General features: G+C 41.1%; 1 protein-coding gene across 1 annotated transcript; it reads left to right on the forward strand.

Annotated features, from left to right (window-relative positions):
• Window positions 1-685: 685 nt before the first annotated feature.
• On the forward strand, window positions 686-15,589 carry wdr43 (WD repeat domain 43). Its single transcript, XM_041953634.1, has 18 exons — window positions 686-895; window positions 1,767-1,901; window positions 2,189-2,310; window positions 4,859-4,979; window positions 5,193-5,311; window positions 5,458-5,560; window positions 6,207-6,271; window positions 6,682-6,841; window positions 7,745-7,831; window positions 7,973-8,098; window positions 8,275-8,421; window positions 8,756-8,842; window positions 9,058-9,089; window positions 9,617-9,680; window positions 10,287-10,400; window positions 11,917-11,986; window positions 13,869-13,927; window positions 14,130-15,589. The coding sequence occupies exons 1-18, from the start codon at window positions 689-691 to the stop codon at window positions 14,268-14,270; spliced, it is 1,959 nt and encodes a 652-aa protein (XP_041809568.1). The 5' UTR covers window positions 686-688; the 3' UTR covers window positions 14,271-15,589.
• The last annotated feature ends 1,261 nt before the right edge of the window (window positions 15,590-16,850 follow it).

Genomic DNA, 16,850 nt, shown 5'->3' on the forward strand with positions numbered 1-16,850 from the left:
AGTAATAAACACACTAAGAATTAGATGCAGCAACCTTAGTAGTACACTTTTCCTTACAGTAAACATACATGGATCACTGAGATCAGGGTCATGAAAAACAGACATTGGAGTATATTCTTGTGACATGCAGAAAATATACAGAAGAAAGACGAGTGATGATCACTCAGGTGAAGTAGAGGCCAGTGTAGCATGTGTACTGGGGTGCGAAGACAAGATAAAGCTTTATTTATCTCCAGCTGGGGAAATTTGGGCATTACAGCAGCATGAAAAAGAAAAAAATAACAGCAGAGATAGAGAAATTAAAAAAAAAAACGAAATACAAAATAAAAAAGTACACTATATATATGTACATATTATACAGAAGGACAGAAATGCTATTTGGTTTTATGAGAGCTTCTGGACTAATTACAGGACTTTTCAAAAATGGACATAGAGGAAGACGACATGCAGAAAGTAGTCATGTAATGCCACGTTCAGGATACGAACTGCCGGAAAACGTCAAAGTTACGAGGAGCCTGAAGGCAGCATGAGCCAAGCTCATATTGAACGGCGCTGTTGTGATCTGTCTCTGTGCTGTGGCCGCAGCCAATGGGAGGCCGCTGCTCCTGACGTGCTAACGCGCATGTCCTAGGATGGCCACACGTGGTTTGTGTAAACCACGCACGCAGACTCAAGCGGTGGTTCAGAAATGGCGGCCGATGGTGGGAAGTGTTCGCTGCAGCTACCCTGCGTTTTTTCACCTAAATCACGACAGTACTTAGCATTGTGTGCCCAGGATGGCAGACTTCGCATTTGGAACACAGATAGTAAAACACTTCAGCAAGAATATGTGCCTTCAGCCCATTTGAGTGCCACTTGTACCTGCATTGCTTGGGGACCATGCCGGACAGTCAAGGTACGTGAGGCTGCTGTGGAATTCCCTGCTGTTAGCTACAGTAGCTAGCGAGGCCTTAGCAAGCGGTCTGTGTTAAAGTTTCCTATAGACGCGGACACGTTAAAACAAGAAAAGTGTCACTATTCACAAAGGAAAGAGCCCAGAAATCTTATCACACTCAGCGTTGTGTTAATGCAGACGCGTTCTTGTATTTAACAGAGTAGCCACGTTAGCCGTTAGCTAGCTTTCAACAGCTGCGCAGGACGCACATGTTAGTCCCACATGGTAGTCAAAAAAATATGGACAATTTCTCAATTCGGTATTTTAGGGTGAACTCACTCTAAAGAGTACGTATCGCGTCTACATTAACCAAACTAATTATTGCTCTTACTGTTTAGAGTGTTAGTCCTGCAAGTAAACTTATTATTTAAGTTAGCCCGAGCCCACCAAAGCTCGAGAAGCGTGTGCCACCATGACACTTATGGAAGGAGAGGTTCAAAAAGTTCAAGCTATTTATTAAACACCCCACAAAAGTCAAGGTGTTTAATTTATGCCAAAAAACCAAACATTGAATCATAATTATACTTTTTAATACTGTTGGAACCAGTATTTTATATCCCATCATATTTTACGTTCGTAGTGTCAACTATTGAACGGTAGGTTGTTCAGCCAGTTCATTTTTAAAAGAGCAATTAGTAGCAATCAAAGGCAACAATTGCTTTCTTCAGCTGTCAATGTGCAGGTGTACAATGTGCCACCAGTCAAAGTTGAATAGAATGAGACTATAATACAATGAAAGATGTAGTTTCCAACTGTACCAAGCATCCCTTATGCCTATGTCAGTATTTGTGGTTTTTATGTAGGATAACATGAAACATGTGCTGTGTTTTAGGAGGGGCCTCAGAGGAAGAAGAGGAAATCGGAGGCTGGGCAGGTGGAGGAGAAGGCAGACCTCTTGGCGATGGGCACAGCAGCGGGCAGTGTGCTCATCTACAGTACAGCAAAGGGAGCACTGCACTGTACCCTGGTGAGTGTTGAGGTTGAGCACGCTCTGAACATCCTTCCTGTCATACTCTAGCCTGTAGAAGGGGAATGGCATGCAAGATGCTACGAATGCAGTTTTTCTGACTGAAAAAGTTTTATGTCATTCTGTTCCTTAATATTTAGAGAACCTATAACTAAATTTATTTCTGTGTATAAAGAACATGCTTTTGTCAAAGTGAAACATTTTAAGCATTGCTATTGAATGTTCAGTTTTGAATAACTCGATAATTTGTTTATCACTGCTAAACTGTCATTTTCTGTCTCTGCCAGGATGGAGGCCATAGTGGAGGAGTGAATTGTGTCCAATGGCATCCTGAAGACAGTTTATTGTACAGTGGCTCAGATGATACCAACATTATAGAGTGGGACCTGCAGACGGGCAAGACGCGAAGGTCAGTATCTAGTTTGTTTATGGAGTTTTTTTGTGGGTTTTTTTGTGTTTTTTAAAAGAAAGAATATGGGAAAGAATGGAGGATTGCCTCTTGATTTGAGAATGAGAAATATGTCCATAACTGACTAAACCAAAACACATTTGCTGCGTTGAGTCATATTATTCTGTTTAAAATCTAAATAGGATGCTGTCAGATTTATTTAAAGAAATAACATCACATCAGGCCAGACTTTCAGTCTGTAGTACAGAGCCAGGTTAAATGTGGAAGAAAACTGTTAGTCTGCTTTGGGTTTATTTAAACTACTGGAATTGTAAAAGTGTTTTCTATTTAGTCTGTCTCAGACTGTGAGACAGACTAAAGCTCCGGCGTTCTTGAGAACATTCATATTCTTCCTTTACATTTAATTGTCATTTTCTCTAGTCTTCCCACTGTGGTTGTTAGAACACTACAAAAACACACAGGCCAACCATGATTGTCATGGTTTGTCAATCACAAAAGTATAAGTACAGACACAGGCTTATCAAGATATACCAGACAACAGCTTAGTTTCATGTTGGCTGTTATTAGAGATGGCAGATGAGGCTTTATGAAGCCTTTGGGCTTTCTTGGAATTTGTGCTTCATATTCAATCTTCGTGACTTCCAATAGAAGTCTGAATGTTCATGTTAAATCTATAATACCTTTTGTTCTGTCTTGCTGGATTAAATGTAAATGTTATTGTGCAACATATTACAGTAAAATAATTAATAAATGCATGTTATATAAAGCCTAGATTTAGAATATTGTGGTTGACATGACATATTAATGTACCCTTTTGGTGTAGTTTATGCCCAGTGTTTGCTGCAACTTTCCCTATTGTAATAACTCAGCACTAATTTTTGTTGCCAAAGATTGCAACATGCTTTTCGCAATAATTACAGTATAGCAAACATATGATATTAATCTATCCTTCACCTGACCTGAATCAGACTGATCCTAATGCATCTCTTGTTCAATGTTATTAGATGATGATGTAAATGGTCTGCTCACTTTAATTGTGCAGCCTTCATTACTCTGCTTGTGTAATATCTTCTTCTGACATTAGTGAAGAGTCAGGATGGGCGATATGGCCAAAATTTCAATCACAGTGTATGTATATATATATATATATATGTGTGTGTGTGTGTGTGTATATATATATCAGAGTTTAGTAATTGTTCTGTGAATTCGGTCAAGAAACGTCTATAACCATACTGAACCATATGTTACCACATTTGATTGTTTTCTTCTATTTGCAACATCCTTACAGACAATAACAACTGCCTCACATGAGAAAACACTTGAGTTTAAAAACAAAGACTCAAAACTGACTTTCTTTCATTATTGCCATCAACGTCAACATCATCGTGGTGCCCATCCCGAATACATACATACGATTTTAAAATTGACTGGAGTCTCTGTGCCCTTCCTGTGTCTAACGTCCTACCTGGCTCAGTCTGCTCTGGGCAGTTTGATGCAGCGTCCCTTCAAAAATAGAGTCAGTGCACATTCTCCATGGAGCAGATCTGAGAGCCGCTTCCACCAGAAGCATTATCTAAAATGGCCACGACCAGTTCTGGCGGCTGGAACAAATAGCTCCTGTGGTGGAAACAGTATTGTCAAAATTCTGCTGGTGGATACATTTCTAATGTCACAAAGCGTATATCATCATACCGACAACCCTGGTGGAGAGACTCCTTACAAGGCAGGTTCGCCCACTGTAATACACTAAGTGAAACCTTGAACTTCCCCATTTCTGTATATGAAGTCTGCAGAGAATGGAACTTTGGTCTGAAGCTTTTGTGAGAGAAAGGCTTATCACAGGATTTTGGAGACCTGCTAGCCTTATGGAAAGGAATAGAGTCCAATAGTTGCCAGGTTTAAATATGTACTATGCGCTTATACATTCACCATTTACCCAATTCACATACTGGTAGCTAGGCCACCTGCTCAATACGTGCATCAAAACACTCACTCCCTATCAATCACATCAATTTGGGGTACATACTTCGATGTTGCCAAGTCCAGGGATCGAACTTCTAACGCTCTGATAAGTGGACGACTGCTCTATCTCCTGGGCCAAGCCACCCCACTGTCTGAAAAGACCAACCTCAGACTTCCAGGATAAGAACGAAGTGGCTGTGAGAGACAGTTTCTTGAAATCATTTCTAAAGAAGGGAGTTCAAGTTATTGATGGGGTTCAACTCTTCTTTCACAAAGAGAGTGTTTGTGCATTTCCTACTGCTACCATCAGATCGAGCCCAATAGTAAACAGTATGCTGTTGAATGCAGCTGTAAAGTTTCAGGCTCTTCACTGTTTGAAAAAGAAAAGTGCTGTGATAGACAACATAATAGAGGAAGTACTACCTGGATCTCACAATGGACAACAAAACAAGTGCTTCTGATGATCCTGTTGAATATTGTCAACAAAAGACAGACTCAAATCTGCTAAAAGTGCTGTTTGGAAATACACCCTAAATGCATAAACACTTGTAGCAGTTGTCATTATGTCTCTATTTTCTTTACACAGTAAGTGGAAAGCGGACCGTGCAGCAGTGACCAGTCTGTGTGTGAGCCCTGATGGCAAACTGCTGCTTTCAGCTGGTCAGACAATCAAGATGTGGGACTTGGACACCAAGGAGGTTTACAGGGTGACTGTCTTGTTTAAATGTCTAATTTATATTCACATTTTTTTGGACCAAGGTCAACTATTCTGTTTTCAAGTAACAATGCTAGAAGCCACACTCCTACAGGAGCTATGCTATTAAAGAGGTCAGCTTCATACTTTTACTTTGGGCCGTCTACTAGAAAGTTTAGTTAACTCAACTGTCCTGCTCTTTGTCATTCTCTGTCTCTCTCTGCAGAAGTTCACAGGCCACTCCACGGCTGTGACGACCCTGCGCTTTGCCACCACGCGACCTCCTGACAGCAATGGTCTCTATTTCCTGTCTGGTGCTGCACATGATCGACTGCTCAGTGTTTGGTGAGTGCACACGTAACGGCCAGAGCTCACATCTGGTTGCTGGTGATCCTGTGTTGTCAGCACATGTTTGAAAATTTGCTGCGGTTGTCTGGCTTTGATTGGCATGTTTATTTTCATTGAGCTGAAATGAAGTTGTCTCACTGTAGGCAAGTACGAGAGGATGGAAAGGACAAGAATTCAGTGGTGTCCTTCACGCTGACGGACGAGCCGCAACACATTGATCTTGTCACATCCAACAACAAAGAAGAGGTCAGAGTAGAGAAATGTGTTCTGTGACTATAATGATGCTTTTACTGTTAATTGTGCTCTTTGAATCAAATAACCACAATTTGTTACGGCATATGCAAAATTGTTTAATAACAATAACTCAGAAGTAAGAATAAGGGTGTTTGCATTGAACATATGTTAAAACCAATTTGAGCAACTGAAATGGCTAATTAGTGTTCTACACTGTAGATATGAATCCATGTTTATTAGCAAGAACCATTGGGATTGAAGCATGCTTATATAGTCCTGTATGCAGGATTTTGGGGAATCTATTGGCAGAAATGAAATATAATATTCATAAATATGTTTTCATTTGTGCATAATCATAAATTAGAATTGTGTTTTGTTACCTTAGAATGAGCTCTTTATATCAACAGAGGGAGCAAGTCTTCTTTCATTGAGTCAGCCTTGTTGCACTGCCATGTTTCTACAGTAGCCCAGAATGGACAACCAGGCCATACAATGACTGTAAAGAGGGCCGTTAGCTGTCCTGCACTCTGGTCCTTTAACCCAGGCTGTAATGTTCCACATGTGGTGTAATTATGTTGGAGCTCTACATCTGTTTTCTGTTTATATTTCTTATTGACCATATGCAAATGTTTGTGTATGGTGTTTTTGTTTTACACAGGCGGTGAGGCTGGCAGTGGTGTGTAAGGATGGGCAGCTTCATCTCTTTGAGCACTTTTTAAATGGGTAAGTCTTTAAAACTCTGTACACTGTGTTAGACAGCCTATGGCTGTGTAAGATAACAGTACATAACATCTGAGCACTTTGAGAAAGCAACTACTTGGTTAAGAGAGTTTGTATTACACTGTTTACACCTTTTATATTTCAAATAAAGCCAATCGGCAGCATCACAACTGAAAGGCTTGGTTGCTCTTCTGTGACAGCTCAACTCTGAATTGCACTATTAAAACAGGTGCAGGACAAGTGTTTTTCATATTTGCGCCCCCTAATGGCAATTAGGGTGCATTGCACTGCCAAAAGATCCTGTTTCTTTAGTTGTTGCTGTTGTTATTGAATAATAAATCACATTGAACGCATTTTGTTTAGTGCTGTATACTTGCTGTGTTCATGGTCTGTCTAAACATCTGTCTCCACAGGCCCTGTAAGAAACCCATGTCACCCTCGTGTACGGTGCAGATGTCGGACACAAAGGACTCCCCAGTGCCAATCCCACTGCTGGCTGCTGCCCTCGGAGCTGATACGCGGACAGTCGTTCTGGCCTATGGCAACCATTTACAGCCTGTCATGGAGAAAGTGGTGAGTACACAGGAGGTCTGCAGAAAGACATGCATGGTTCACTACTACGATTAGACCACTAGGAAAATTTGCTTTGACATCTGGTTTTTAATATGATAGGACTTATTTTCTATATCTTCTTGATAGAAGCATTGCTTATCTCACAAAGCTGTTGTATTTGGACTAAAATAGAGAGTTCATTAGACGCAAGTAAGATGGGACATTGTTTACAGTCTGACTTGAGATGCCGAGATGACATTTTAGTGTATCACTTTAAACAAATATCTGCTCATGACTGCAAATAAATAATAATAAAAAATAAAAGCTAATAAAAAGCTAAATCATCGTCAGAAAATAGCTGATGGGTTCCGCCTTTTTTGCTCTCCACACAGACTGTTTACATGCATGCAACTGATCCCCACTCAAACCTAATTGGTCAAGACTGCTTGGGTACAAACTGAAACCAGATTCCTTCTGATATGGGGTGTCAGTTTGTTAATTTTGCCTTAACTGGTTACGAGCCTGTTCATTTTGAGCTGAACACACTGGACTGCATCTCCCAATTAGCATAATTGAAGTGACAGGTAATTGTGATGTAGTTTCCGTGGTTCGTGCTAGCTCTGGCTAGCTTGACTTTCTTCATACTTAAAGTGTTTTTCAATGCATTTAGTCACAGTAGCTCTCCGTGGCATCATGTACTGAGGTTGTTCTGGTCAAATGGGAGATATTCTGATCAAATGTTCTGTGTAAATGGACCCTGTTTTCCCAGATTTTTGACATTGGTTTAATGTTGAGCTAGAGTGCTGAATTTTTCGATGTTCACTAGCTGTGGTAGCTTCAGAGAACTAATGTTAACAGCACTGAAAAACGTGCGCTGGTCAAAGTCTTGATTAACTGTCATCGTCATTCCTCCCATCCGTGCAGGAGATCAACACAGCAGAGAGACATGTCTGTTTGACCCGGGATGTTCAAACCAGCTTGTCCCTTTCCATGGAAACCACAGTTTCCAAGGTAACAAGCCTAGCTTTCTTTTACATCAGTCAAGAAGGCCGATGTTCTTGACATTTTCTCCAGAACCCGTTTGATAAATGTAGATAAATTAAAACCACAACTGACTGAAGATGAATACCTGCGATTCCTTACCTGTTCCAGGTGAAAACTCCAGTTGTCAACGCCAAAAGCAGAGTGTTGGTCCCAGGGCTTCCTGGTCACCAAGCACCAGTCAAGGGAACCTCACAGGGTTCAGAGAAGAGGAAAAAAGACACAGACACCAAAGAGGTGAGCTCAGTGTTGATGATGCACCGAACAGTGTGTCACTGATGCTCAAACTGTGGCGGTAGTTCTAGTTTTATATGATGTGGAATTAAACCTGGGTAAATTGGATGTGTAAATTTAGCAAGTGAATAGGTATCAGCCAGTTCTTGTTTCTCTAAAATATGTCTGTTGTCCTGTAGATGTCGATAGCAGAGCGACTCGGCGAAATTGATCTGTCTTCAGTCTCCGAGAAGGGAGCTCCTAAAGGGACGGCCTCTTTACAGACAGACAATTTTGCTGTGCTGCTCGTGCAGGGCCTGGAAAGCAGCGATGCCAACATCTTAAATGTAAGTGTTCTTCTCAGAGTCTGAGCTCTGAAATAAAACATTCAGTTTAGTCAGGAACTTCACTTTGGTTTGTCATGTAAGTGTGTTTGTCCAAAGATTCTGGTCATTTGCCCGAGGGATGGATAATGTCCTACCAGCCAAAACTCAATTGATTTGGGTGCGAAAATTTTAACGCAATCCCTGTAATATCTTTCAAATCAAGTCTGAATGTTTAGGATTTCATGAAAGTTTATACAATAAAGCAAGAAAAGCTTAGCTCATCTAGATGTAAACAGGAACCTCTACTTTAAATTTGTCAAAGCGTAATTACTTTTTTTCCTTTTCCCTCCTGCAGAAAGTTTTTCAGACTCGCAAAGAGATGGTAATAAAGAAGACTGTTGCTCGGTTACCACTTCCTGCTGTTTTACCTTTGGTGGAAGAGGTGAGCGTAATTTTTCGGTGCAATGTACAGTCCTCTCCATATTCTTATGACATAGGTCAAGAGTTTGTTTTTTTTGTTTATCGTTGAGACGTCAAACCAGCATGAATTTGCCCTGATCTTCTCTCACAATTTCGGGATTTCTTAGTGAAGTTGAGTTTACTCCGTACAGTGGTTTACTGCAAGTTTTAATCAGCACTTTATCTTTTTTCCTGTAGCTCACAAAGAGGCTCCAAGGGCACCCTTTTACGTAAGTTGAAGCGCCGCAGATCAACTCTAAGCATTTAATTGGCTTAAGTTCACACACAGTGTTTGTGCACATTAGTCACCAACATAGACTGTATAAAAGAAGAGTACGTGGCCTGAAGCTAGTGCTTAAGTGCCTGAAACCTGTTTTCTTTCTAATGGTCAGCAGAGGGCAACGGCACTGGTTGCAAAAAGGAAGTCTAATTGTATGTCAACGTATGAGAAAATGACCCTACTTCTAACTATTTATTACTCAAAAACATTTTCCGAATGCTGCTTCTGCCTCCAGAAAGCTAAGATGGTGACAGCCAAAATGCCACTTGTGGCTTCAAAACACAACACAAACCAATGGGTGATGTCACGGCGACTCCGTTCACTTATATTATACAGTCTGTGGTCACTAATGTTGACACTGATGTGCTGCTTGCTTTTTACTTTTCATTATAAAACCCATCATGTGGATATTTACAATCAAACCAAAATATTTCCTGGTTCCCACTTGATAGCATATGCATGTGTTCCTTCTCACAGGGCAGTTTTAATGGTACGGTGGCTCAAGGCAGTAATCATGCACCACACTTCATACCTGGCATCGGTGAGTCCACTTTACACTAACATCACATTCTGTCTGTTGTGTTGATATGAAGCCACCAGACTCCAGTTTGTTGATGCTTGTTTGACTTGTCCTGTGGTGCCGTCTGTACAGACACACACTTTAGGCTCTCCATGGTTCAAACAGAGCGTATGTGATTCCCCTAAGCAACACAAGCCTATGAACACACACACACACAGCATCCTTCTGTGCATCGTTTCCCTTTGTCAACATTCATATTTAATCTTATTTAGATCTACAGTCATTACCTCCACCACACTGCAGAGCTTATGTGACTGCCTCCAACCGTCTGTCAGTTTGTATGACTACAACCAAAATATCATAACCAGCAACTGAATAGCCATTCACAATACATTTTGATGCTCAAAAGATTGGGACATTTCTCCAAGAACTTTACATGAACAGTTGTCTACAACTTTAAATGCGAGTTTAAGTGTCCTGGCTTCCCTGTGTAACTTACATGAAAGCAGCAGTTTGCGGGGGATTTGAGACCTTGGTCGTGGTCTGCTCATCATCGAGTGCTCTCTTGTTTGTTTTGTGCTGCTGAAATGTTTTCACCTTCAGCTGATCCATCTGTGTCTCCAACAGCTGCCAGACCTGGTTACCCAGCTGGGAGTGCTTTATCATATGATTGAGAGCAGAGTGAAATTGTTCCACAAGCTAACAAAGCTGCATGGGAAACTGTATCTCCTAATGACACAGGTGGGTGTCCTTGTGTACAGAAATAAACACAGTGTCTTTGCCTTTAAGTGTTCAAATGACTAGACTGATGTTATACACATGAACTGGGTGGTAGGCATTGCTTACATCCTCTGCCTAATGATGTTGTCGTGCCCACTAACACCTTCAAAGTGCAAAATGTCCTCTCAGCTTACTGTTTGAAATTTGACTGTGATGTCAGAGTTATGAAACATCATCTGTGTGATCAGAGGTTGGTTGCATTTTGGGCTTTCAAATCAGGAACTGTGAAGGAATATAAAAGAAAATGCCAACAGATCTTTGCAAGCTAGTGATAGAGGTTAATGCATTTCCCTTAATGCATTGCCACCAGTTCAGGAGCGAGAGAGCAGCGGACATCAGAGAAGCAGCGAGGGGAAACGGCGAGCAGAGATGGAATATTTTTAAATCTAATTCAAAATATCCAGTGAATTATTATCACTGGATATTTTGACTGGAGAGACTTAAATATGTCAGACTTGAACAGAAAAAATAACATAATTACTGGATAACAGAAGAGCTGATTTTGTTATTCTCGTCTATCACACAATAGTGATGCTTTTTTTTCCTGTAATCAAACCTTGATTTCACCATTGAAAAGACTTTTTAACAATTCAAATATGTATTCAAATTTAAAGAATATTCATTGACAGCCCCAGTGATTTCCAACCCAGTTCTTAGGCATGTCTTACCTACAAGGACAGTTATCTGTTCCAAATGTGCAAAATTGATTTGTGTGGAGAAAGTTTTCGCCACATTGTCATGAATGAAAGTATCTGTTTAAGAAAGTGAACTTCTTGTTCCTGATAGGACGATTATCAGGTCTTAAAATCTGACGTTCACGGCTTATTGTTGAGAAGGTAGTCAGCAGACAATGTGACAATGTAATAGATTTCCTTCCTTGTAGGTTCAGATGGGCTGTGATTGGCATCATCATCAATGCATGCAATTCAGACACATGAATATTGTCCCAATGCAATTTCAGAGTCATCAACCTGCTGCATTGTTATGACAACAAATCTTCAGAATTGCCATCTATTTGCAAAAAATAAGTCACTGTTGGGGACATCTCTGGCAGGGATGTGACTTCACAGGATCTTATTCATCCCTGTCACAAAGAATGCACATCAGTGTTTTTGCTCCAATTCTGCTCTTACACAACTAATCCAATTAAGGTGTCATGAAAACATACAGCCTGTAATTGGATCAGGTGTGCAGCAGCAGGACTGAAGAGAACCTGTGGCCCTTGAGGACTGGGATGGCCAAACATGTAACCAGACGTGTTTTGATCTGGCTGCCAAGCATTTAAACAGTCACAGTGCAGCATTCAGCGACTCTTGCGTGAGATTCAAAGTGGTGTTCTTTTCTAAAACTAAACATGGCTTTGTATTTTATCTTTTGCCCTTGTTTTTATGGGAGGCTGCATGACAAGTGACTGACATGAAAAACAGTAGGAAGCATAAGAATTGGCTCTCTAATGCCTCCTCCCTTTTACCACTAGGTGGCGACAAGTGACAGCAGCACCACAGTTACAGATGTTGACCACACAGCTAAGCTTGTGTATGAAGAGGGTAAGTGTTTGTTCTTTTTGTAGGGTCCTTGTTTATGTTCAGTCACACTAATCTTCTGTTTCCCAGCTGTTCTTGTTCTTTACAACCTTTTTCTATGGTGGCATCACAATGTCTTTATCCCCTCAAACCTCAATCAATCTATCAGTCCCAGTGACGATTCAGTCTGGTGAGCGGTATGAGTGGCAGCTGACAGAAATAAAATGATAATCTTATTTCGCCCTCCAACTCATCAGTTCTACATTTCAGATGCATGATTGACTGGAGTGGCTCCCTCAAGCCTGCTGCAGTGCAGCAGGTCACACTGGTAGGGCAGTGATCTTAACATCAGCCTGCTGTTTTCTCATTGTTTAGACCAGCATTAATTATTCTGTCAATTCACCTTAAGTCGTTTGGGACTCTTCATGAAGACTGCATTGAATCAGTTGAGATTTATGAAGGCAGTGTTGCCCATCATGCAGCCACTCTTGGCGATGCACCACACGCAAACATGACTCCTGTTGCCTGGCAACCTGACCGGCAGCGTTCAGATCCTCCCTTTTGAGCAGAACAACAAGGCCCTGCTCTGTTCACTCTCGTTTCTTATGACCTTACTGTATAAAATGCTTTATTAACCCACATAGTAAATTGGTTTTCATGAAATAATTAAGCCATGCTTTGAGTTCCTGCCAGCGGTCCAGGATGCTAAGATTCATTAAAAAAAAAAAAAAAAAAAAAAGTTCCTAAAGGGAGCTGATGAACAGAAGGCTGCTACAGGTCAGTGTGGGTGCTGCTTTATTGTGGGCCCAACATGGGAAGGTGAGAGGAGGCTTAAGAGTTGTGTCCCACTATGAAGTGAATCATAGTTTGGTCATCTTGTGTGGACAGCATGAGCAGTTAGAATGAGTGTGATTAATTGATCTTTCAGTTGCAAACAACTGTGCTCTCTAATTGTTGTGGTTGTTGTCTGTATGGGTAACATGAATTATACATCAATTAAGCGTTTGGTAGCATGAGGTGGTATAATTAGAGCCGCTGCAGAAATGTCTGTCAGAATGCAAGTTAGACCTGTGAAAATGTACAGCAGTCACCCAAGGGTGATGCAGATAATAGGGCTGCCAGTTAGAAAATTGTACATGTTGTCATGGTGCAATATAAAAGCCGCTTTTTCACAACATGCAGCAGCACTCTTAGAACAGTTTGCCCCTGACTCCAAATCATTTCACTCACTCAATTGATGGGGTACATGTTAAAATTCTGCTAACAGGCTCTCAAATTGACCTGTTGCACTCCCTGCTTTGTATTCCTGGCACTTCTTTTTTGTGGTAATGTGTCCTAAAACCATGTTCACAAGGCTGGTTAAATAGCCTTGTTATGTCAGTTTGCCTGTATCATAACTGAACGAGGTCCACTCTCCTGAGGCTGTTTGGATTGCCAAAACATTACATCATGTTCCACTTGTACAATGTAATTCTTAGTCTTTTTCTTGATTATTCCCTTTGCCTCCTTCTCATGTTCCCCAGCATGTAAACATATTTACAGTTATGGCATACAATAGTAGAATATTTAGCAATCCCTGTGAATACGCTGGTAGCTGTTTGCAGCAGATGGTGCCTGGCTGACCTGATTGGGTTGATAACCTCAGCAAAACATGTTGACATTCCTCCCTGCTGCACCACAGTCTGCATTGTTGTCATAGCCAAATGGCCCCACTATGGTATTGAAATGCAAATGTCTGCTGTCTCTCGCATGAAATGTATAAACAAGTGAGAGCATGGAGGGCTTTGTCCTTGCTTTTTTCCCCTCAATTCTTTCTCATGTTGGAGGCTTGTGTTCGCATTGATGTAGTGGAAACAGTTTTGCAGTATCACCTGATGGATTTGTTTCCTTTTTGTGCCCTTTACAGAATCATCTGATGAAGATGAGGCCTCTGGTGACGAAGGTCTTCCTAATGATGACTCTGATGTAAGTTATGAGAAACTGGCCAGTCAGACAGATCTTGCAAGTGCTGACTCAAAGAAGATAGTAACACTGCAACAGTTGGAAAAACGTGCTAACCAGGAATGTTCCCACTGTAAATTAATGTGTGTGTACAAACTACAGACATGTTATTATGCTGTCAAATTTAAGATGAGCACTAATGTGTTTATTTTATGTTCCTGCTCAGAACTGGGAAGAGGAGGAGACGATGGAAGAAGACAAGGACGAACAAGCAGATGAGGAAGAGGAGGATCCAGACCGCAGAACAGATTCCAAAGCTAATGGAGAGGAAGATATGGAGCACGGAAACGAGAGCGAGGAGGAATGAGAACGAATGAGGAGAAATGCCAATCACACAAAAAATGGACCTGAAAGAGTTATATATACTTTCATTTTATTTTCATGCCTTTGATTTTATTATCAGAACAAAGTATGATTTTACAAAATCAAGGGACACATGTTATTGAAAGGCGGGCAGCTTGGTCTCCTGCCTCGCCACAACACAGTTCAGCCATGAGAATGGTGATGTCGTGCTGCCCTTTTCCCCGTCTGAGGAACAGATGCAACATTTGGGGGGAAAAGGCAAAACAATCTGTAAAATGAAACTGATGCAAGTTCCCCTTTCTGCTGTCAGTTCAGTCTGCATCCCAGCTCTACATCCTGATGAGTTTGCATCGAAACTGACTGAAAGATAATGTGTTCCAGTTTACCTGCACTGCAGTCTGCATTCCAAATTTTATGTCACTCTATAGTATTAGAGTATGTTGTTTGACCAGGTTAACAGTAGATGAGACAGCACTCTGTCTGTCATTGGTTTATTCTAACCCCAACTCTGTAGGTCAACTGGAACACGGCTTGTTCGGCGGAGGACGCAGACGCAAACACAGTGCAGGTGTGGAGTTGGGATTCAGGGGCCCCCAGCTGTTTGTTGTACAGAATACTGCTCGATCCAGTGGTGGGCTTGCCAGGCAAGGCCGTACATCATGTCCCCACACAATGTAAATCTGTATGTACACTGAAGTGTTTGTATGAGCTCTTCCCTCTACAGCTATCCCTGAGAAATCCTTGGGATTAAATGATCTCCTGTAAAGTCTCCTGAATGCTGTTTTTGTTTTTATTGTTCCCAGATTTGTTGCAGCACTCTTGTTTTAACTCTTTTTGTCCGTTTTGTGCGTTTATAGTTCCTGGGCATGCCCTTATGTCCACTGCCTTGAACCCATAGTCACAGGGGCAGCTGAGAAAAAGAAAATGTGAACTTTGCTCAAATAGGTGAATAAATGGGTTTTCAAAATGGCTCACTGTGTCTGGTGGGGGGGTGAGAAGCATACTGAATAAGTAATAAGACTGTCTAAGGCGGCCAGTATACTGAAGCTACACAGGATGCTGCTCTTTTAATCTGCCTGATTTAGGCATTGCAATAACCAAAGTGACATTTGTTGAATTTGCATATTTTAGGCGTTCCCAGGCACTAGGTGAGTGGGCTATCTGGGTTTAAAAAAAACCCTCCAGCATGATTTTTGTAATTTCTTATTGTGTTGATGTATAATGTGACATTTATATAAGAAACTTAATGGAAAAATTAGAGAAGAAAGTCTGTTTTTGCCTAATCCAGTTAGTAAAAAAAAGTTTGAAGAATTGCATTGATGTATGAATCACATAAATATCCAATATTGCCGTAAACCAGTTCTGCTTGTTTCTTGGATCACGCACAATGGCCTGGTGGAACAAGATGTATTACAGTGTAAATGGTATAGCAAAATCGTGATACATTTAGGTTGCCGTGTATATTGTCTTGTTGCTCAAGCTCAATTTGCATGCATCGTGGATCACAGACTCCCCAAGGATTGAAATCTTCAATAGCACAGTTTCTTCTGAGCTGTAAACATGCAGGAAGTGCAGGTAAAGACCTCGTTTGGGACCAACCAGTCTTCATCCTTAAAGTCTTTTCTCTTGTAAAACCAAAAAGTAAAGTTCGAAAACACTTCTCGTATGGAGATTATGCGAGAAGCATACATCTTACCTTTGTGTTGTTTGTTCAAATGGGGTTCCCACAACCGTCAAGTCCCAGTGCAGCACCAGAGAGAGCACTCGAAAACTCTGGGACAAATGACGCCAAAAGGTCAGATTTATGCTTTATCACAAGTGCTTTCAGGAGGTATTTTTTAGTTTCATGAGACCAAAGATAGAAGGATGATGAAGACCAGCTGGCAAATGTACATCTCCACCATCACCTCCCTGAGCTTTTGAATGGGAACTGTCCAGGATGATTTTTGTTATTATTCCTAGGATGGCGAAGCAATGACATTCCTTCACCATCCTAGAAAACTGTTTCCCACTGTTTGACATCATTAGGCTGCCTGTTGAAACTCAGACATTTCCCGCCACCAAAAGTGTCAGTGTTTCTAGAATTGACCCAAAACTAATCATTTGAGTTTGGACGGATGAATGTGTCCTGTAAGAACACAGTACTGGAGATACCGATCTACCTTTGTCACAGGATAGCAGGTGTAGCCGATACCTTTACTTGCTGCTTTCCACTGTGTTGTTTTTTGTGTAGGGAGCCATCATTGGTGTGGTTGGTTCCACCTTTGATTGGCCTGTATCGCAGGCATATCGTATTGGCGCTGATATGAAAAAACGCTTTTGCGGATCATAATGCAGAAAAAGATGCTTGGGGTAATTAAAAATTGGTGTGATCACATATTTTGCCCAACAGAGTGCGCTCCGATTCTGTTGTTCTGTAGATTATATTACCCTTTATTTATATTTATTACTTATTTATTCTTGGGCATCGAGAGAACACAGTGACACATTTCCAATCAAACCACAGTATCACACCCAGATCTACACACACACCATGAATACTGCATAGTGCACATATATATTGCACGTTCCCCTCGATAAGAGA

The sequence above is a fragment of the Chelmon rostratus genome, chromosome 15 (genome assembly GCF_017976325.1).
Source record: "Chelmon rostratus isolate fCheRos1 chromosome 15, fCheRos1.pri, whole genome shotgun sequence".
NCBI lineage: Eukaryota > Metazoa > Chordata > Actinopteri > Chaetodontiformes > Chaetodontidae > Chelmon > Chelmon rostratus.

Excerpts from the sequence above, each read along its gene's own strand:
- wdr43 (XM_041953634.1), top strand. The coding sequence starts at position 689 with ATGGCGGCCGATGGTGGGAAGTGTTCGCTGCAGCTACCCTGCGTTTTT. Across the intron at positions 1,902-2,188 it reads GAGCACTGCACTGTACCCTG|GATGGAGGCCATAGTGGAGG; the intron begins GTGAGTGTTGAG and ends TGTCTCTGCCAG. Across the intron at positions 8,422-8,755 it reads GCGATGCCAACATCTTAAAT|AAAGTTTTTCAGACTCGCAA; the intron begins GTAAGTGTTCTT and ends TCCCTCCTGCAG.